Consider the following 22805-nt stretch of genomic DNA (forward strand, 5'->3'; position numbering starts at 1 on the left):
CTAAATGTGTTTCTATGTATGAGTTTAATTATTATAAAGAAATTAATTTTTAAAAATCAATGAGAATTATTTCCTGGTTGACTGTAAGACACTTGTGTAGCTCTTGCTCTAAAAATAATTTGTATGTGGCCTTTACCTTATGTTATATACCAAAAGAAACCCCAAATGGATTAATAGTTCCAAATTTTAAAATAAAATCTTAAAAGAGTTGAGCCCATTACTGCCTGCTGGCTTTCAGAGTCTTGAATTTTAAATGATGAGTATAAAGTCCCTAGGGCATCAAATGGGGGGCTTTTTAGGATCCAGATCTTCAGGAAGTGCCCCCACCCTTCTGCCTCTCACTTGATACCCTTTATGTGAGGTATCATGTAACCCATGGTTTTCTCTGCTTGCCTGGGGGAGGTTTTCTTCCTGGGGAAGCAGAGGTGTGGAGCAAAGCCAGCTCACTCATGTCAGTTGCCAAAGAGCAAAGGTGCAGCAGCTGTATTCTCCCCAGATGCCAAGCAAGGGCTCGGGGCTCCACAGACCAATGGTTTCATAATGGGAGCCCAGGCAGGTGCCTTGTTGACCGCAAGAGGCATTCAACAGCAAATAGTCCTTGAGCACCTACTGCGTTCCTGGCCCAGGGCCAGCACTGGGAGACAGTGCCTAACAAGGCAGATGTGGTCCCTGCCCTCATGGAGCTTGTGGTCTAGTGAGAGAGGTGACATTTAACAGGTCATCACACGGATACATTATTACTCATAATAGAGTTGTGAGGTGCTTTACGGGCACATAATGAGGAATGGAAACTAGTTGGAGGAATCAGGGAACACCTCCCTGTGGACGTGACATCTCAGCTAGGATGAGAAGGATGAGCAAGCCAAGGGCAATGCAGACAGAAGAAATGGCTTGGAATGCAAGGGTCCTAGTGTGGAGCCCCGACGGCCAACAAGGCTGCTGCTGGGCAGGTCCAGGCAGCGCGTGTGTGAGGAGAGGTGGTGGGCCGAGTGGCTTGGACCACAGTTGGTGGTGGGCAGACCCACATGGTCCCTGTGCTTCTCCAGACGCCATCTGATTAGTTCCTGCTCTCTAAGGGATGGAAATGTGATGGATGCCAGGTACTCACTCATCTTCCCCGACTTTGTTCTCTCATGTTTCAGGTTATGACTTCCCTGAGCTGCAGTAAAGAGGTAGTAATAGCTGGTTTAAAATGTCATTGTGGTTGAGTCTATTAGTTCTTGAGTCATAGCCTCCCCCAGTTCATCCCCATCCCCCAGTTCATCCCCATCCCCCATACCCTTGCTACTTAAGGGTTTGGCCTTTTGCCCACGTAGCTCTGGTTGAGGCTGCCACCAGGCGAAACCCCCATGCCCCAGCCAGGCCCCCTCAGGTCACCGAGGCGCTCCTCCACCCCCAAGCAAGCAGAGAGCTCTTTGGGTGGAATTGATGGTGTGGGTCCGGCTTCCACCAAGGCGGGCTGTGTGGACCACAGGCAAGGGCTCAGGACTTCAGAATCAGGAGATCTGGACTTCTTGTCTTGTCAGCTGTGTAACTTCGGAGGGACAGTCTTCTCTGTCCTTCACTTACCCCATCCCTAGGGATATGGGAACCCTCACTTCATGGGGTTGTTGAGGATAAATGAAGCCGTATCGTGCCCAACCAGTGCTGTATTTTGTCAAGTTCAAGCTGCCACGGGTGGTGGAATGCACCTTGTGTACCATCCGGAAAGAAAAAATGTATACTGTTAACTAAACCACATTGTGAGATGGATCCCACTTTCAGGATGTTAAGATGTGGGAAAAAAAAAAAAAAAAAGTGTGTCTTCTAATCAACAAAATACAGTCATATATACTCAAGCTGGGAGCTGTTACTAGTAAGGTACTGGGGAGCCCCAGGCAAATTACCACCCAAGTAGGTATCCAACACCCTGCCACTTGGGATCCCTTCCTGCTGGTGACCGAGAACATAGCTAGACCTGCATCTGTGTGTGACTTGTGCCAGGGCACCTGCAGCCTCCTCCTCGGGCCCCCAGCCAAGGGAGCTGGATTATCTTTGAATTTCTACCTCCCAACAAGATCCGTGCACTGGACTCCAGCCCTCGTCAGCTCCCAGCCCTCCTGAATTCCCCAGCTACTATGTTGAGGCCATCTAGATGCCTGCTGAGACAGGGCCTCCTGAGAGGTCCCCAAACGTGTCCCCAGTTGGGAACCAGCTCAGCCTGAGGTCCAGGCAGAAGGGGGAATCAGACCACCACCTAGGGAACAAACTCACAGTCTCATGATCTGGTTGGCCTGTTGCCTCCCCAGCCAGGCTGGGCTCTTCACCGAGCTTTCTCTGATGCGCTCGCCAGAAACTCCCAGGGCTGCCCTCTCTTTCACCCACTGGCACAGTTTGGCACCCTGGGCCTCTGGACTCTTGGTCGAGGAGAGTGCCATCTGCTGTACTATAACTGAAGCCCTTGCTTCTTGCTTCTTAAAGTGATGTCACCAATGAAGTCTAATCCTTTGGCAAGACGGCCTGACCTGGGTCACCTGGGTCATCAGTCACCTGGGTCACCATCTCTGTGGTGCACTAGGCCTGCATATCAGACCTAGAATCACCACCATTGCCACCACCAACAATTTGGCTGATGAACTTGGCTCACGCAGAAACACTTTTTTTTAAGTTTGTTAATGAGATGAGGTTTCAGTGATTTAAATTTTATTGTCGAAAGAGCAGAAAAATACATAACACTGTTAGGGATTTTTAGAAGTGAGACTGTAAACCATTAAAGCTTTTAATTCCATTCATTCAACAAATATTTATTGAGTACCTCCTAAGTGCCAGGCATTGTTCTAGATGCTGAGGAGGCACCAGAGAAAGAAGTCTGATATCAGGGAGTAGACATCCTAGTGAGACAGCAGACACACTGGTCTATAAATGACTTGGAAACTGTGGAACTAATTTTTAAATACCCCTTAAGATTTTCTCCATACTTCGGGAGGTCTCATCAAAGGGAGGCTGATGAGCGTATAGCTGCAGTTATTCTTTCTTGATCTCTCTTGCTGTGGCAGCGAACGTTCTTGGGAGGAAACCTACAGCTGTTTTGGTTTTAGCTTTCATAGCCTTTGACAGAATCGTGGAATAATCAGCCCAATGGGAATTCCTTTAAGAAAGTGTACGAGAGAAGAGGAGGAGTCATTGTTAGGTCAGTCTCCCTGCCTTTGAGCTAGACAAAACCGAAATCAACTAAGACCCTTAGGAAAGGTATTTTTGCAGCTCTCAGACATTGTTCACTGCCTCACCCACCCAGGGCACTAGAATCTGTTTGGTTTTTCTTAATGAAAGTGGACTTCTTAATAAAAGCAAACATGATTATTGTTGATATATCTGATTCCTCTTGGCCTTCTCAGCCGTATAATCCTACTGCCTCTAACTATCTTGACCTTGCTGGGCACACACTATTTAACATGTTTGGTAGCGGTGACAGAGAAATACCTCATTGCTGAGGCTTTGAAGAAAAGCTTCACCCTGCGGGCCGAGAAGTGGAGAGACATTGCTGACCAGCTGAAGAAAGCCAGAGGCATTCTTAGCAGCGCTGTGAAATCCTGACCCAGTGTTCCCCAACATTAAGCCCCTCGGAAATGAAAGCAAAAAAAAAAATTTTTTTTTTGTCTGGAAGGGATGAGGAGCTCTAATCTGCTGGCATTCACTGATCAGAAGGAGATTGGCTGGAACATATAGCCGCATGCCTAGACTCATTTGTAATTTCAACTGGGATTTATCTTTCCCCAAAATATCTGTTGAGGTCATCCCCAAGGAGGTCTCCATTTGTTCAGCCGTTTTCTAGTAAACAGAGGAAACTCAAACTTCAGCTCTTCATTTTCCATCTAGAGCAGCACAATGCACTAGAACTTTCTGCGATGGTAGAAAGGTCCTATATCTGCACCGCCCAAGATGGTGGACGCTAGCTACATGTGGCTATTAAGCATTTAAGATGCGGCTGAAGAACTGAAGTTTTCTTTTTATGTAATTTAAATTAAATTAAACTTTAATGGGACAGCACAGGTCTGGAGGAACCCCTGCAACTCCAGATGATTCTGGGGGCCCAGCGTCCTTGTAGACTATGGCCTGGAAAGGGCCCTTGGCACTTGGTGTTGCACCTGTATGCAGACCTCACGGAGCCACTGTGGTGCCCCAGGCAATGCTCTGCACGCCACGCAGCAGATGTGTCACACGCTGGCAGCTCCCAGGATAAACAGCCCTGTCTCTTGTCTCTTTCAAGTTGGGGGCCTGGTGGGAGCAGTCTTCTGTGACTCTGAGTAGCAGAGCCTGGAAAAGGATGAGTCATGTGCAAACATCTTCTAGGGTTGGAACAAAGATCTAGAACCACAATTCTGAGAATTCTGCCAGCATCCCCAAAGGGGGGTGCCCCAAATGAGCCAACTGGCAAATTCAAATTCTCTTGTTGATTTCTGATTTTTTTTTTTTTTCCCACCATGGAAAGCCTGTCTGCAAGAAAGGTGGTCATCCAGGCAGAAGGCTTGGTTTTTTTCTTTTTGACAAGAGATAATTACTGTGGGCTTGATCAGGCATCCAGAGTACTGGAGCAAATAAATTGTGCAGTGGCCAGTGAGGGAGGGGCCCGGCTGCTAATGGAAGTGGTGGCTGGGTCATCTCACCGTAATGTGGCTTGATGGAGCGTCCGCGTGGGTCTGCTGTAATGTGCTATTGATATGCAGCCAGCCAATTTCCCCCATGTGGCTGGAACTGTGAGCCGCTGGAGCAGAGCTGGGCTGCACAGCAGTAAATGAAGAGGAAAATTGAAGTAATGTTGTATTATAAATTTATGATTTCATCTGCCCGACCCAGAGGATGTTCGGCGACGGGGGGTGGAGATAAGATCCCCCACTCGGGCAGATGCCAAATTCTCATCTTTGTTGTACAGGAGACAATGTTGACGTGCCCGGGAAGATTGGGGTGAGGCCCCAAACTGGGGTGAACTTGACCATGCTTTTCCTCATTCCTGTTGAAGACTTGCGAGTGTGCCAGGAAGTAGGCAGATACAATGGAATCCTACTGGTGACTCGAATCAGGGAGGGACTGGGCATTCCACCACCCTCCACCCCACCCACCCTGAGGGAGTCTCGAAGGTGACACATGGGCTTAGGTTTTTGTTGCCACGTTAACACTAAAATATTTAAGACCCCCAGCACTGAAGTTAGAGGCAAAGGAGTCATTTTTCACTAGGAAAGCCCTTGGGCAGCAGTGATTTGGCTGTTTGCATATAATTCGTTAATCAATATTGTTGAAATAATGGTAAGAAGTCTATTGCTGAAAGATCTGATTTGATAGCAGGTGATTAATTTGGAGGAGAATTGGGCTGGCCAGCCATGAAATAAATACCAAGGAAGGAGCCAGTATGTGTGTGTCCACTTAAGGCACCCGAGTCCCCGTCTCTGTCCCTATTCTTTGTCCCTCTGTCTCTCTTTCCCCGTTGGGTGCCAGAGCTCAGCAACTCACTGGGGTCTGTTCCTCTGCAGTCAGGACAAAGCTGCCAGGTCATCCTGGTTGGTCTGGGCATCCCTCTGTCAGCAAGGCACCAAGTGCTGGGAAATAAACTCATGCGGAAAGAGCAAGCAGCAAGACCCTTGTGGGGTGTAAACAGATCAATTGGCCAGTGAGCTGTGACTGCAGATTTGGAAAGGCTCTGGCCGAAGTGAGGGAAAGGAGCCACAGCTGGTCTCTGTTGAGAATTGGGGCCCATCAGCACTTCGGGGGACCTGCAAAGCTTTCTGCAGATGGCAAGACTCAAGCTCCCAGAAGGAAGGGAAGAACCCCAATGGCATGGCCGTGGGCCAGAGGCAGGGCTGGAACCCATCTCCTGACGTCTAGTCCAGCAAACTTCTGTCTTAGGTCTGATGACAGATCTTCCGGTCAAGGTGAAAGCTGTGGCACCAGCAAGCAGAGGAAACTGGAGGAGGGTGGGTCCCATTTCTGGACCCCCGTCAGCATAAAAGCGCTATGAACAGGCAGCAGGAAGACCCGCAAACTCTAACCCGTGATGCTGCACCCAAGCTGGAATCTAGTGAATGATCCTGGTCTTCAGCCGTCACCTGCAGGGTCAGAAAATGCTCGTGACATGTGAGAACCCACCTTGGAAGTGGATGATGAGACCCCAGAGCCTGGGTTTAGGGTGTTCAAGTTGCTGTACGGAGCCACAAGGAGACGTGGAAAGCCGCCACTTATCGGCCTTATGGTTGGTGGGCGTGAAGACAGTCCTAAACCCGCCCATCAGAGCAGCTTTCTACTAGCGTTTTGGTGACAAAGCAACAGAAATTACTCTGGCTGCTAGAAACAGTAAAAGAGATTATTGGAAGGGGCTTGGGCAACGGACAGAAGTGCCAGGAAGGCTGGGGAACAGGCAGGAACTGGGGAGCTGGGCGGTCAGCCACAGCCCCACCAAGGGACAACCCAGGAATGACCTGGTTAGGGGGCCACTGTTGCCACCAATGGACCCTGGGCTCTGCTGCTGACGCCAGAATAGATTCTGAACCGTCCGCCCTCCTCTGCCCCGCTGGCACCTGGAGAAGACTTGCACTGGCCCAGCCCAGGTTCACAGTCTGCTTCCCAGCTGCCAGGCTCAGCAAGAGCAGGAGGGAGGCCTTTCTGCTTCCATGATGGGAGGCAGGCCTGTCTCCAAGACTCCAACACAGAGAAGGGGGTTCAGGTGCTGGGCAGCCGAAAACAGCCACAGGCGTCCCGCTCAGAGGTCAAAGCAGAAGTCAGGCTGGCAATGGTGGTGGTGGTAAAGTAGGTGGCAGGCTGGCCAGGGTGGTATTTTAAGAGCGTGAATGGACTGAGTTTCTTCTATATTGAGCGGAGGGAAGCAAAGGGAGCCTGGCAGGCTGGGAACGGGGCAGCCATGGGTCTCCTATGGCCAGTGGAATTTCCGTCCAAGAAGGCTACCCCAGCCTTCTTTGTAGCCGAACTCAAGAAGTCGGGACGTGAGGAGTGAGGGTCTGAGTGGGCACCACGAAGGGTAGGGAGCTGCAGTGGCATCTCATGGGGGGCTGGTAACTGGTAACTGATCAGAGACAACCACAGGGACGCCAGAACTTGCCAGTACTTTCCTCTGCACCCCATGCCCAGTCCAGCAGCGGTTTCCACAGACACCCCTCAGTTAGCCAGCACCCCCAGGTAATCCGCTGGGACGGGTGCCTGGAAGGAGCATGCTTGCTGGGAAATGCCTGTCGAGGCTTTGGGTTCATGCTTGTGGTGCACATTTAGTACAGCCCGGCCCTCCCTGTTCTCCCAGGGCCCTGGGAAGATACGGTGGAGTGTCCCTGCTTGGACGTGGCTTGGTCCCTGCGTCCCCCGGGCCATGGCTCATTGGGCCCAGTGTTTTTCCAGAGGCACAGAGTCAGCCCCGAGTTTTGCCCCTAGACTGTGACCCCACCCCGCGTTCCTTATGCTCTGTCCATGGTGCTGGCGAAGGACTTTAATCTCCTACTGTCAATAGCCTTAAGGTAAAGTACATAGAGGGTAAGCTCTGCAAATGTCAGCGCCCGGCGCGGGCCGAGGGTCTGGGGCTAACCTGTGGCATTTACTCTGCAGGTTCAAGAAAGTGCGTGGGCTTTGGGGGTCTCTTGGCCCAAATACAGGCTAATCACCAGCAGGCTGACAGCAGTGCCCCAGCCACGGGCAAGGGGTGACCCAGGCCCTGGGTAAAGACCCCCACGGGAGACAAGTAATTTTGTGGAGGAAAATATCTCGGACTGTGTCTCACTCCCGCCCTCCCTCGGACTCCCCCAGCCTGAAGCAGCTGCACTAACCGACGTGGTCTTTCTCTCTGTGTTCAAGGCTACCCCAACTTTGTGGCAACCTATGGCCGCGGCTACCCTGGATTTGCTCCTAGCTATGGCTATCAGTTCCCAGGTGAGTGGCTTTGTCTCCCAGGGCTTTGGGGACATGGGAGGTGGGCTGCATTGGGGGGAGGGGGACCCCTAAGGAGAACCAACTCACGCATGCATCCATTCACGAAATGACCTACAGGTGCTAAGTTTCAGATCCACATGACCTTGTATCCAGCTCAGGATGCAGCCCAGTTTCTGATTAACTGAAGTATTTCACTGGTCCCGGGTCGTTGAGAGTGGCGTGTAGGGGGAAGGGAAAGAACCAAGACAGGAGCCCTCCCTCTGCTTGCCCTCCCTTTTCTGAAACCTCTTCCAGGTTCTCTCTCCTTGGGGAGGGGACTGAACTTGGCGCCCAGGGTTTTCTGTCTCCCTGTGCCTCCCCAGCGTTCACGTGCCTTGCTGTCTAGACCTCACCTTCCTTCCTCCCCTCCTCCGGCTCCGGTGCCCTTCTGACATTTGTGTTGCTGGGTGTGCTCTTGGGTTTGGCTCTGCTCTCTGTCCTGAGTGATGGTGGCGGGGGGGTGGTTAGATTCTCCCCTCCCTCCATGTGGGCGTCAGAGACTCAAGGCAGAGCGCCCGGTGATACCCACTCACGTGCCCAGGCTGCTCTAGCTCCCATGTAACCGGGAGGCCTGGGACCCCCAACCTGTGGGGCAGCGGGGGCCGTGGTCCTGCAGGGATGGGGGAGGGGCATGAAGGAAGTGATGTTTTATGGGGCTTGCTTCTCCCTAGAAGGGGGGAAGCCAGCCTTCCCCAGACCTGGAGTACAGCAAGAATGTACTGAGGTGCTCGGGGGTGTCTGTGTTCTGAGGACAGCTGGGGGGTGTAGAAAAGATGCTAGGAGCAGAGTTCTGCCCTCTTGGTTCTGTGTCTTGGGAGGGGCCGCTAGGGAGCTGGGCTTCCACTCCTGGTTGGTCATCCTGCCAAACCCGGAGGCCTGAGCTGCGAGGCGGCAAGGCGAGCAGGACATGGCCCTGGGGGGACGGCGCTCTGAAGGCAGTGGAGGGCCGGGCGCGCGGCGTGCGAGGGGCCGGTCCCACCTGTGCCTCAGACTGAGCTTCGGGTGGGGAAGGGTGTGTCGGGGGAGGTCAGCAGGCATGTGGGACACTGAGAGCCATGCTCTATGGGGGACAGATCCTCAATCATCAACAGAAGCCCTAGGCTCTTGTCCTGGCTGCCCATGACCATAGGCAGGTCACCCAGCATCTCGGGGCCTCTCTTTTGTCTTCTGGAAGTGAGGGGTTTGGGCAGGATGGTCGCTGGGGTCCGTGCACCTTTCTGATTGCGGGGGAGGCGGAAGAGAACAGCAGGTACAGTAGCAGAAGTTCAGGTGGAGGGGGGTGAGTGGGGGGACTTGCCCACAAGTGTGTCCCCTGGGCCGGGTGGTTTCCCCACCAGGATGGGCCCCTCAGCAAGCATCCTCAGCTGCCCCAAGGGAGCCCTCCGCACCGCTTCTCTGCTGCACGTGGCAGCTCAGGTGGCCACGGGCCTCTCCAAGCAGGACACCAGACACCACAAGCTGAGAAGCCAGCACCGGGCCAGGCACGGTCTGCACCTCCTCTAGATTTTCCCTCTACAGATGGGGACTCTGAAGCCTGGAGAGGTAGAAACCCTGTTCAAGGGGTCACAACCAGTAAGGGGCAGGGCCAGGATCGGGACCCAGGCGGCCTGGGTCTCAACGGCCATACCCCATCATCTTCCTAGCATCCGTCTGTCCAGTACGTCACACTAGCCACATGCAGCTACTAAGGTTTAAATTTAACTTAAGTAAAATTAAGTAAGATGGAAAATTCAGTACCTCGGCCACACTAGCCACACTTCAGTTACTCAGCAGCCACGTGGCTAGTGGCTACTGTCTGTGCAGAATATAAAACGTTTCCATCACCACATAGAGTTCTGTTGGATGGAGCTCTTCCAGAGCCTACATGAAGAGGTGTGTTATGATGAGGGGTGCTTGGTCCCCACACGCACATGCATGCGTGCACTGCCTCTCCTGGGGAGACCTTGTGTGTCACCGTCCCTGTTCTCCATTCCTTGCCTGTCCTGCTCAGCCCAGAAGCTGGTGGTAGTTTGGGGGAAGGCTTTCCTCTTCTTCCCTCCCCTACCTTCCTCCCCAGGGGATAAGAAGATGTGCAGGGTCACACATCCTGGCTCGGAGAGAGTGCCTTGCTGCTCTGTGCACTTGGTGCAGCCTACCTCCCTTCACAACCAGGTTGCCATTGCCCCCTCAGTGTAGCACTAGTCCCAGCAGACACAGTTAGGGATCCTAACACGGTATAATTTGGGGGAGGGGTGACACAGTGGACCCCTTGCTCAGGCCCCCGTCTCATCTGAGAACCTGCCCTCGGGGCCCCATGAGCCAGCCCAGGAAATATCTGGTTGAATTGTGTCTCAGGGACCTGCATCCTTGGGTCTGCCCTAGATAAACACGTATGCAGGATAGACAGGGATGCAAGAGTGACCAACCGAGGCTGGGTAGGATGAGATGGGGTCCCCCAGATGCCTAGCCCTTCACCACAAGCCAGGGCTTTGGGAACAGAGCCGGTGGGAGGGTGGTGGTAAAGGGACATGGAATGGGCTTGGGGTGACCCTGCCCCTGGAGGAGTGGCCTCCTGTGGAAAGGCAGCTCTGTCTGCTGTCCAGGAGCCTCCAGCAGCCAAGGACTCTAGCACACAGAGCCCAGGTAGGCCCCTGTGGTTTTCCAGACTCCTGCTGGAGCCTCGGCCTCAGGGGCAGGAAAGCTTTGCAGCATTCTGACGTGAGTCTCTTGCCCCGTGCCAGTAAGGAATGTCTTCAGTGGATCTGGCCAAGGGGGCTGGGGTGCAGAGGGGTGACCCAGGGGAGGGCAGCCCAACTCTGCCCTCTCCTCGCCCCTGTCAGGGCGGCTCCGCTGACCACCTCCCCATGCCTGTGAGTCAGCGACGTCAGCACAGCTGGTCTCATCACCACCAAGCTGCCCTGGTGTCTTTTCTTCGTGGTCTTTCTTTTCCATGTTCTCAGTGGTGCCCACTTCACCCACTGCCCACCTCGTCTCTCTTGTGATGCGTGTACCGCCCGCACCCCTCCCAGCCCTTCCTGAATCCATCCTGTGGGGTGATGCGAGGTAGCTAAGAGCAGCGGAAGGACACCCCCGTCCTGGAGGGCTGCTGAGGTCTGCATCCTGTGTGTCCTCACCACACACCGAGTGTCCGGCGTCCCCTGCAGGAAGGTGCCGCCTCTTCACCTGAGTTGGCCTTTTCTGTGAATCCCCGTCTCATCTGCTGGTGTCCCTGCTTTACCTGTGTGACCTGGGCTTGCTGCAGACCTTTCTGGTTGCACAGGTGGTGTTAAGAAATGCCTGTCTCTGCCCACCTTTAGGCTTCTATGAAAATAAAGGAGAGCTGCTCCAATAAAGGGGGCTATGGGCTTCAGATGACTATTAGAGTAGGGAGTAGTTCTCTTCCAGAAAGACTGGGTGGTGATCAGCCACCGTGGACGTGGCTCCTTCTTCCCAAGCCCAGATGGTCCACCGCGTGCCCCTCACCCCCAGCCCAGCCCTCGTGGATCGGTGTGGGGACCGGACTTATTACGATCCTGAGCGGTGGTCTTCTCTCTTTTTCCCCCTCTGGACCCTCATTTCAGTTCAATCTGTTAATTTCTGTTCTTATTTCACTTTGCAGACTATTTGCCGATTTCACAAGACATAATTTTTATCAACTAGCTCTTAAGAGAGGCATAACAAATTGGGGTTTGCTACCATTACTAGAGAGAGGACCCAGTCCCTGCCGGGGCCACCCCACTGCTGTCAGTGCCCACTGAACACTGTCGTAGCTGCCTGTTGGAACGAATGTTCTTTTTCTCATTTGTAATTCTTGGAAAAGACTCCTGTCCTCAATGCTTCTCTCAGTTTTTTAAAAGCAATTTTATTCTCCAGTCCCCTCCCAGTTTGCTTCTCGTATGCACTGTGAAAACCCACCCACGCATTCCACCTGCCACCCTCCCAGAATGTAATGGGGCCAGAGGGAAACTTCTCACAAACTTTGTAGAGCCTTCCTCAAGGGAATCTAATTATTTTAAATAATTAAATTATTTTAAATAATTACCAAATAGGCTTGTTGAGGCATTTCATGGGTGAGCTTTTAAGTGCTGGTGCCCACAGGGGTTGGGGATATGTGACTTGGAGCACCTATGTCCTATGGCGGACAGAACCAGAAGTGAACACACACACACACACACACACAGAGACTATTGTATAAATACTAATGTGAACGATCTAATCTGGTAGAAAAATTATATAAACATTATCTGGTTGTCTTTGTCTTTGGGGGCCAGTCCCTCAGTGGTTGTTGCTATAATAATACACATCTGTCTTCGGGAAGGGACAGTGGAGGCACCCAGGTGCTGCCACCACATCTCAGGCCCCGTGGGCACCGATCCACACTGGGTCCCTCTTTCCCTAGCACCTCTGCCCTCACCTCGCTGCCTACTGGCCTTGCATTCCCTGCTGGCATCAAGGGCCTCTTGGCCCACTGGGGTCAGAGGGCACGAACACAGAGTGTCTATCCTGATCAGGTCGGTACCCCCGATGGTCACCCCCAGAAGGGCTTCCTTTCCCAATGATCCTGAGCCGTCCACTTCCCCGCTCTCTTGGATTAACGAAGTACAGCTCAGTTGGGCCCTCAAGAGTCACCCCTTGTTCACGCTCAGGGTTTGTGAGAAGCGACCTGCGTGCTTCCGTCGGATGCATTCAGTCCCTCCTTTTGAATGTCAGTGTCCTTTAGACCCAACCTGTGCAGTTGTGTTCATCTCATTAAAGATGCTTGATGTAATCATTGGTTACTTTCCTTTTATTTTCCCTCAGGCTTTTTCATAAGTGCTATTTTTTCTTTTTAATCTGTATGGCTTTTTTTCCTCTTTATTTTGTTCTGCTATGAATTGCTTTGCTTTGGTGAACTTGTCCTAGTATGCTTGCCTCACAGACGTTTTAGCTGTTGTGAATTTTCTTCATCTCTGTAAATAGTTCGTCTGTGCTTCTCCCTATTGCCGTTTTATTTTTACCCCTGTAAGCAACTGAGGTAGAAAAATAAATTGTTTACCACGGACATGCTGTGTGCTGCCGTCTCTTAGCCTGACAGTGTCCTGCTCTCGCTCCGGGGGAGGTGAACGCACTGAATAACCGGTACCAGTGACAGCCTAGTGCGGTTTCTGAAAGCATGCGCACTCCCCCTGGCTGCCGCCTGTCCCCAGCCCTCTCTGCTTCCTCGTGTCCCCTGCACTTGCTCGAGGTGGCCCTGTCCTTGAGCCGTGGCAGAGCGTTTGCATGCAGCAGCTGCTCGGTCCGCTCCCACGCCCCTTCCTCTGCCATCGCCCCCTGCCCTCAAGTGAAAATGCCACTGAACATCTGGAGCCCCTCGCATCTGTGCACCAGGTGTGTGTGAGCCCATGCACGCACTGTGCACACCTGCCCACGTGTGGTTTGCACGTAGCTTGCTTTCCTAACTCCCCTGTACGGTGCAGGTCCGAGGAGGCACCTGTGTTGCTGGACATGAAGCTAGAAGGTCTCATTTCCAGGTGCCACTTGGCCCCATAGTAGCCATGTGACCTTGAGCAAGTGACTTAGCCCTCTGAGCCCTCGGGATTATAATAGTGCCTAGTGAGTTAGGTTTTTAGAATTACCTAGGGTAATGTGTATATGTGAACATGCCTTATAAATTGGTGAATGCTATACAACTGGAAGTTTCAGAAACAGTGGGCATTGGTGGTCTTATTCTACCACTCTCCAGAGTGGTTTTCTCTTCCTCGTCACCCCCAATGAAGCTGCCTGCTGGTGGATTTACTTATCAGTGAAAGGAATGATTGAGAATCCCCAAGGGAGTTGCTGGGACTTCTTGCTTCACCCCTCCTCTTCCCTTCCCCCCTCCCCACGTACTGATCATCAGGCAGTGGATTAGGTACTAAATATCTGGACATGAATAAGGCTAGCTCCTTCAGGATGCTCATGGTCCAGCTGAGGGAGAGAGCCAGTGATCAAACCCATTGAGCATCACGGGACAGGTGCTTAGCTAGAGAGAGGGAACCTCTCTCTGCTATAAGGGGACAAAGACAGGCTGCTGGTCCTGCCTGGGGTGACACCACTACTGGGTCTTACAAAGTCAAATAAAATTAGCTGGGTAAAGAAGAGAAGGAAGTGTATCCCAGGTAGAGAAATGACATGCTTAGGCACTGAATCAAGTATTTTTTTAAAAGAAAGAAAATGCATTATAATAATGCCTAGGCAAAATAAGAATTTGTTTTTTCTCTCCAATGTGAAAGAAGCCTGGATGTGGCTCCACAGTTGTCAAGGGTCTGGGTTTCTTTTATCTTTGTGTCCTATTCTCTTCAATGTAAGACTCCATCTTATAGACTAAGAAGGCTGCTCAAGCTCCAGCCATTACGTACTCATCCCAGAAGAACACATCTCTTCCCTTTAATAACACTTCTTAGAAGTTACGTGTGGCACTCTGCTTAGATCCCGTTGGTCAGGCCTTAGTCACATGGCCACTTTTAGCTGCAAAGGAACCTCAGGAATGTCTTTATTCCTGGTAACCATGTGCCAGCTAAAAACAGGATTCTGGTATTAAGGAAGAAGAGTGAAATATTTATTAGGGGACACTTAGCAATCTCTGCCACAAACCTGAAAGGGGCTGCAGTGCAGGTCCCAGGGATTAAGAGCAGTTAATGGGGTGGGGGTGGGTCAGGGGAGACAAGGTTAGAAAGGGGGGCAGGTTCCAGAATTCACATTTGATCCACAAAACACATGAAAAACCCTTAGGGGATTTTAGGTAGAGGAGTGATGCGGTCAGATTTCCAAAGTGAGTCAGAAGGGGTTTGGAGAGGTGGTGGTGGGGGTTGCCAGTGAGGGACCCATGTGGATGAGTTCAAAAGAATGCTCCCCTCTTTCTGCACTGCCCCTCCTCCTCTCTGCCTCCTCCTCTCTGGGCTCTGTTCCTCTCCCCCTGCCTCAGGTTGGCTGTGGCCCTTTGGGGGTCTTTCAGCTCTACTGGGACAGCAGGGTTAATGCGGCCCCAACCGCCAAAGAAGTGAGCCACAGCCTTGGCTACTGAAGTGACCTCAGACACAGGGCCCTCGGGGCGGCCAGGAGAGTCAGGCTAGCATCCCTGGCTCGGTGCTCCCACCTCCCTCCTAGGATGATTGTGTGGGAACAGCCGGGTGGTACAGGTTCCAGGCGGGGAAACCCTGGGACTCTGGTTCTGGAAGTGCCAGTTTGTGCTTCTACCTCCTCAGTGATAGAAAACAGGTGCTGACATTGACTGATGGGGACTGGCTTCCCGGAGCACTGGCTAAGAATGGTCTTGAGGCCAAGTCTTAGCTCAGCAGAAAGGGAGCTGTGGTTAATTAGTGATGCCTGCATGGTTGCTGGATCCGGAGCTCACAACTGCTCACCACGTATTTTGCCTTCCACGTTTCCAGTCTAATGATGGATGGTTCTCAGGTGCTGGTTGATTTTTGGTCCCTCTAAAAGATGATGATTCTGTTCCACACCGAGGGAGGAGGTGTGGTCTGAGGAGCGGTGCCATAGCTCAAGGTTATCCTGTTCTCTCTGGCGGAGAAGCTGCTGTAGCCCATCTTCAGTTGTGGCTCTGCAGTGTAACTTTCGGTCACATCGTCTAGTCTTTGAGCAAAGACCAAGTCTTAGTGTTCTGTCTTATCCTGAGGGCCGTGGCTTGAATGTGGAGAGCAGAGTGAAGAGAGCCCGAGTTTTTGGAAGGGGAAGGAGTTTGCCTTATGCCAGATGACTGGGGAAAGCAGCCACGGGCAAGGGGCTGCTTCCTGAGCCAGCTCACACCCACCTGTCCGTTCCGTCCGGTTTACGACATGTGTGAAGTGTTCAGACGTGCTGATAGCTGCCACGCCAAAGGCCTGGGGCCCTGCCTGGATGGATAACCGGGGCCACTGCGGGGAGTGACTCCAGAGGCCTTCCGTCCACCCCTCCCCAGCCCACCCACGTGGCGGAGACCCTTGCGCTCAGCCCCCACTCGGGAAACCTGTGCTCGTACTCCCACCAGAAAAAGTTATGCTTTTTCTGGTCAGGCTCTTGAAGAGAGAGGAACAGGCCTCCCTCCCAGCCTCTGTGACTCTGTCAGGGGAGGTGATTCCAGGGCCACTGTGGTGGAATCATAAAACCAGTGGCTTGGGATGACCCCTCGCTTGGGTGTCTGTTTAAACCTTAGGACTTTCCTCTACTTAAGTTCGTAAGGGGCTCTTTCCTCACCCCCTACCCCAGAAATGCCCTCAGGGGGAACCCTGGTACACCCTGACGTGGTAGGTCCTCAGCCCTGCCGGTGCTGCCTGGCTCGGTGCTTCTGGCTGGGTTCCAGAACGGAGCCCACCCAGCGAGTGGTAGTGGACTCCTCACTGGTAGTGGAGCCCATCTTGACATGCCAGGATGGGATGGTCGGCTTCCCGGGTCCGTTGACATGCCCACAGTCCCAGGCGCCCGCAGCTAGATGTTTCAGCACTCTAAACAGAAACGCTCCCTTGTAAAGGGAAGCCCCGCCTGACGCGGCAGCCCGCACACATCTGCTTCATCACCAGCCCTCTAACCTGCACCTCCCTCCAGCCCTGAGCTTCATCTCTAGGGATTACCCCCTTCACAGATTGGATCCACAGGCAGATTTGAAATCACAAGCCAGCTCTTCCTGTGGCCAGCCCACTCCCACGCCACCTGGCCCTGTGGGTACTGGGGGCTTATCCCTCATTTGAATATTAAAGTCAGGCTTAGTCAGGACAGTGTAGCTGCTGCTTTAAAAGAAAATGAGGAAGTAAAATTCAGCAGCACACCCCCGATTCTGGCATGAGCTGTGGATGGGCCGCCCTCCCACGCTCCTCCCGTCGGGTAGAAAATCAGGAGCTGACGCTATTCCCAGATGATGAAAGCAGAGCATGGTGCCTAATAGGCACTTAATAAATGTTTGCGGAAATGAATTGGAGCAGTCTGAATTGACGGGATTGCGGGTTTCACTTTCAATCAGGTTTCCATGCCTCTTGAAACTCCTCTGCATGAAAAAGGGAAACGTGACTCGGGGTGCCAAAGCCAGAGCCCCCGGTTCTCAGGAGGGAAGTCGGGAGACTGAGTTCTTGCCCCCAGCTTGCTGGGATAGTAAGGCCACCTCTGGGCCTCAGTTTCCCCATCTGTCCAATGGGGCTATTGATCTCCTTGTCTTGTCCCCTTCCTCACGGGTTGTTGAGAGGGTCACTGACCAGGCATTAAAAAAACCAAAACAACAACAACAACAAATAATAGAGTGTGAGATTATAGGCAGATGGCAGTGCCAGGCCTGAGGGATGGGCAACTCATGCCTCCAGGACAGCCAAGGACAAACCAGAAGGCCAAGATGGGCCCCCCACTCCCTCCTTCTCCCCAGGCTGAAAAGACAGAGCAGAGTCCTACCCCGAGATATTTTCCCTGAGTCCAGGTCAGCTTGGATCCCCTGCCTCAGAGAGACCCCAGCCAATGGGGTCACCGCCTGTGCTCCCTGTGCCTTCAGTTGGGGGTGGACCATGAGAGCGCATTCTCTGTAGTGTGCTGGACGGTGTCATCAGGACCTGCCCGGGGCTAGATCTTCTCTGGGCATTGGGAGGGGATCCTGTGCAAACGAGTGAGGCGGTCAGAGCCTGGAGGGGCGTCGCACAGGCAGCCAGATGTATCCCTACGTGGTCTGACTGGGGGGGAGGGGTGGCAGGATTGGGGAGTCACTGACTGCCTGGAAAGCTTTCAGGAAGGGGCACCATCTGAACTGGGTTTTGAGGTGCAAATAGAAATCTGCCATGCAGCCAATGAGGGAAGGGTACTCCATGTCCAGGGATTAGCAAGTGTAAGGGCCCAAAAGCATTACATGGCTTCCCTCCCTAGCATTCCTACCTCTGTTGATGATTCCGTGGCCCCCATCTGGTCAGGTGCTGTCCTATTACCTGGGCCAGGACAGCTGGACAACAGACTTTAGCACTGAGAAGCTGATGCCACTTCTTCCCAGACATAGAGAATCACGGGCAGACACTTTGTGGACCAGGGGCGCTGTCCCTATCGTTGCCTTAGGCTGTTCCCTGTCGGGGTCTCTGTGGATTGCACTGAGCTGGCCCAGTGGGCCCTGGGTGCTGGCTGCCCAGGGCTGGCTTCCTTTGCGTCCAAGAGCCTCGCCCAGATGCAGTCACCTAGAGGAGGACAGGAGAGCGAGAGTGCAGCTGCTGACCCCCCTCGGAAGCCCTGCTGCCCTGCTCTGAGCCCGAGCAAGCCTCAGGGCAAGCCCGGTTTTGCAGGGGAGGGTGTGGGGCCTGTCCTGCATCTCTCTTAGTGGAGCTGCTTTAGGGCCTCTCCACACTCTCTTCGTCTGACCTCTGGCACCACCCTTGAACGAGCTAGGATCCAGGTAAGGCCTGGAGCAGGTAGAGCCCCCTCCTTGCCCGCCCTGTTGTACCTATCCGTTCCTCCTCCACCCATTCCGCACTTGCTTATCAGCACCTGCTGCATCACAGCCCTGCCCCAGAAGCTGGGGACACAGTGACGAACCAGAGAGACATAGCCCTGCTTTATAGGGCACGTGCTGGGAACAGAGGAGAGAGCAGGATTCCACTAGATGGAAGGACCCCCAGAGGCCCCTCTGGCTGAGCCCTTCCTAGAGGAGCTGGAAGGAACTGAACAAATCCAAGGGCAAAAGGGCAGGAGCGACCGCCAGCTCCGGGGTCTTCAGCCACCGCAGGCAGGCCCTCCCTGAGCCCCTGTGAGCCCCTCGCCTCCTGCCGTCCCATTACCCACCTTGTACTTCAGATAAGACGTATCCTTATCACTCACAGGCAAATTATAAATGTTATCTATTAAAGCCCTTTGTATGTGAAATGTCATGTAATTTAATAGGGTTTTAGAATAGGAAGGCTACGCTACTGTTATTACCTTGGGCAATAATAATAAAAATAGAAATAAAAGTTATTATTCCACTTACTGAGAGCTCACCCAGTGCCAGATAATGGTGCACCGGTGCCACCATCTCACTGAATTTCACAGCAGCCCGAAAAGGAGGTCATTAATCGCGCTCACAGAGGAGCAAAATGAGGCCAAGGGGGGGGGTTACATAACTCGTCTTGGGTGGTGCAGCTAGTGAGCGTGGGAGATGGGATTTTTGCCACCTTGCTTTTAGCCATGTTGTGCATGGTTTCCTTTAACCTCTCTGGACCTGAGTCCTTCACCAAGTAACGTCTTCCTGGGGGTACTGCACTGAGGGCCCACCGAGATGGTCGGGGGAAGCCTCTTGGCCGTGGAAAGCACCCCAGTGGCAGCTGCTCTTCTTACCAACAGTGTAACGATCATTTTCTCATCATCTCGTCTGCTTGAAAGGTGAGGAGACAAAGGAACAGAGAAGGTTCTACACTTCACCTTGTCACCTAAGGCTGACATGCAGTGGCAGGATCTGCTGGCTGTTCAAATTTTTAATGATTTCTGTACTGCTTGGTAAATAGCGGCTGCCTTGAGCCCCCAGAATGCCTCCCCCTCACCTCCCGGGGGTCTCCCCCAAGACCCCCTGACCATCCCATGGTCCACCAATCAGTGCCCAATTCAACACCTAAAAACAGCCTGTCTCAGGAGTCAAAAAGTGATGGACTCTGCATTTACAGGAGAGAGAGTTTGAGATCACAGATGTCAGTTTACTCACGGAGCTAGTGATGGGGCCAAGTTGGGAGCCTGGGATCTTGGGGTGCTCAAGACTTGAACGTTTGCTGTCCTGGTGCACAGAAGTGGGTGCTATAGGGCTGGTGCTTGGAATTGTGCCGAGCCCTTGCAAAGGCCCATGAAGAACGAAGCTGGGGAAAGTAGGCAAAGTGAGGAGGCCCAGGAGAGTTTAGGCCATTTAGATTTAAATGGCTCAGTGAGAGACTCTATGGGGAGGATGCAAAATGTTGACTCTTTAACTGGCAGTGGAACATCTGAAACTTTGAGAACAGGATATGTAAAAAGCCATCTGCACAGCGAGCTCTAGAAGCACCAATGGTCAGACCAGTGGCTTGTCCTGACACCCATTGGTGGTAGGTGGGAGAGTGTCTGCAAAGCAGAAATGGCACTTTTATGAAGAGTGAGGGGAGGGGTGGTGCAGGAGAGAAGGAGAAACTCTCAGAATAGTTTGCTCATGTCTCCTTAGAAACTACAGTCTGAAACGCCTTCACTTTGAAGGTCTTGGTCTTGGTCTCTGACAGGCTGATGTTTGTTCTGTGGGCAAGTGGGTGTCCCTGGGCTAGCCAGGACCACAAACTGCCGTCACAGAGCAGCGAAGGCTGGCTTTGGAGTGAACTCCCTGTGGCCACTCTCACCCTTGAAGTCTTGCTAGAGAGAGAGCAATGCGGAACAGAGTGTCCTCCTAGAGCCAGGAGCCAGGGCGGAGCATTTGTAACCTATCAGCCATTCCTGATACCGGCCCTCTGGCCAGCACTGCAGAGAAACTTTGCCTTGTCCCCGAGGCCCCAGGTAGTCGGGCCAAAGCTGGAACTCTCTAGGGCCCAGAAAGGGAAGGATTTGCCTGCCCCCAGCTCGGTGGGTCCTGACTGAAAAGAATTTTGAGGGACCTGTGTCTTGGTCATGTGTACCAAGGGCCTAGCTTGGTGATTTTTTTAACTGAATTGAAGTGGTAAGACCTTTAGGGGCTAGGTGAAGATCATAGCCATGGGAATGCCTCCATTCCCTTTCCTTTTGTTTGCTGGATCTTGGAGAAAAGCATTAGTTGGAATGGCCACCCTCTCCCCTCCACCGTCCTGCAAGGCTGAGTCTATTGCTGCTTCCCTCTCCAAGCAGGATTTGGTGTAGCCACACCCAGGTCTTGAGCTCAGCTATGAGAAGACCCTATAGTACACACAGTCAGGGGCCTGGCTACAAGCTAGGTGGGTCCAGGGTAGAGCCCCCTTCTCACTGGCAGAGTAGCCAGAGCTCCCCTGTAGCCCGAAACCCTGCTTCTCGGTAGCCAGTTTTCTCTCCTTTCCGGGGAGTTGGTTTGTGTGCAGCCTGGTCCCACAACTGGAGACCCCTTTCCCATCAGGACTAGTGACTGGAAGCTCTGTGAGGGCAGAGAATGTGTGTGTTTAGTTCACTGCTATGACCCCAGTGCTTAGAATAGTGCCTGGCATGTCGTAGGTGCTCAATAAATATTAATTGAGCGGATAAGGGGCTGAGAACGGGTCGGGAGTTACAGAGGCCTCTGATGTCAGTCCCTGCAAAAGATCTAGGTGAGCAAGGGCACTGTGGGCCCCAGCTCTCTGTTGGGAGGTAATACGGCCCCCCTGGAGAAGGAGGCTGGGCCACAGTCCCCAGGGAGAGTTTTCTGCTTCCTGCCTCCCCAGGACCCCAGCAAGCAGTGCCTAAAGCCGTGATCTCAGCTCCGGCCGTGCTTTGGGGAACACTGGAAGTTTCCTTGGTCCAGGCTGCACCCAGACATATCATCAGAATCTCCGGGGGCAGGGCCCAGGCATCAGAGGAAGAGGGAGGCAGGAGGAATTGCCTGGAGCAGCTGCAGGTGGGTGACAGTGCCCACCCTCAGAGGGACCCTGGGCAGCTCTACACACCTCCTGGAGATTCAGGGCGTGCTGGGGAAGGGGGTGGAGAGTGCTTAAAGCAAGCACAATGTAGGAAAAATTGTCTTTCCTAATGGACCATTCGGGATGGTAGTGCACATTATAATAGAGAGTTTTATAAAGATGCCCCTCAGAAATCACAGCCTGTCAGAGCCATAAGGAACCTCGGAATTCACTCATCAAAGGTCACAGAATTAAGTAGTGACCAAGCCAGAACTGTATCCCAGGCGGCATCTTCTCAAACCAGGAAGGGGAGAGGACGCAAAGTAAGAGGTCCATGACCTAATACCCCGCGGTGGACAGGACAGTGGAGCCCTTCAGTGTTTACTAAAAACCAAGGACACCCCAAGACTTCCTCTAAATCAAGGATTCTCTGCCCTTGATCCCACAGAGAATCCTGTGCATCTCTGCATGCATCAGAATTATCTGGAAGGCCTTTAAAAGATAGAGACAAAGGCCCTACCTGATTCTTTGTGTGCTAAAGCTCCCTCAGCCAGGCTAGAGACCCGCTGCTCTGAACGGAGACCCTGAAGTGGATCTTACAGGAGATGGTTGCAAGGATTAGATTCCCCACCGTGTTCTCAGGAGGGCCTTTCCTTCCACAAGGTTAGCGGGTGACAGACTATGCAGATGTGCGCCACAATTTAACCTTTTGCAATTTTAGAAAGCCTTTAAACCAAAGGTTCTCCCCCTCGGCTGCACCCTGGGGTCACCTGGGAAGCACTTAAAGGTCCCCCTGTCCAGGCTGCACCCTAAACCAGATAAATCTGAATCTCCAAGGGTGGGACCCAGGCCTCAGCATTTGTGAAAACTCCCCAAGTGGTCCAGTGAGCGGCCGGCGGTAAGGATAGTCCGCTAGACAGAGCAGGGCGCTCTTTCTTGTTGTTGCCTGGTACCCTTCACTGGGTTAATTATGCTCCTGGCCCACTCCTGTGGGCATTTGAGTTTGCTGCCCCCGGGCTGCAGGGTCACGGGCGTGGAGAGGCAGCTAAACATGCAGGCAATGCTGCCTTTCAGCTCAGTTTACCCAGAGCACTGCCTCCCAGACCTGGCTCTCCTCCACCTCCTTAGGGCATCTGACCATCATCATACCAGCTGATGCTCCGCAAGAGTCTAATGTGGGACAGACTCTGGGCTAGGTCCCAAGTGGGACATGGGACTCGGTCCCCACCCTACAAGAATTTGCCACCCAGCAGCAGAAATCAGATGTGCACCTAAAAATAACTGTGCTTAGGTAAGGCAAAAACTGGTAAGGGCCACAGAAGCAATAAAAAGTAGGTGTGGTGTCGTAGAAGCCTCCAAAAAACCAAAAGTGCCTTTGACTTCTAATTGGCACTGAAT

General features: G+C 52.8%; 1 protein-coding gene across 8 annotated transcripts in view; it reads left to right on the forward strand.

Annotated features, from left to right (window-relative positions):
* Positions 1-22805, forward strand: part of MSI2 (musashi RNA binding protein 2) — a 393052-nt gene that overhangs the window by 335658 nt on the left and 34589 nt on the right. For 7 of the 8 annotated variants that reach the window (XR_014257254.1, XM_082440130.1, XM_082440127.1 and 4 more), the window contains exon 10: positions 7825-7899. Coding sequence is in view for 7 of the 8 variants with exons in the window: in XM_082440130.1 (XP_082296256.1) it covers positions 7825-7899 (75 nt within the window). In the remaining variant the exon portion in view is untranslated. Of the gene's footprint in view, positions 1-7824; positions 7900-11536; positions 12959-22805 lie in introns of those variants that run through there. The other variant, XM_082440133.1, reaches the window with a different exon arrangement.

Source organism: Balaenoptera physalus (genome assembly GCF_965194825.1).
Source record: "Balaenoptera physalus genome assembly, chromosome: 20".
Taxonomy (NCBI): domain Eukaryota; kingdom Metazoa; phylum Chordata; class Mammalia; order Artiodactyla; family Balaenopteridae; genus Balaenoptera; species Balaenoptera physalus.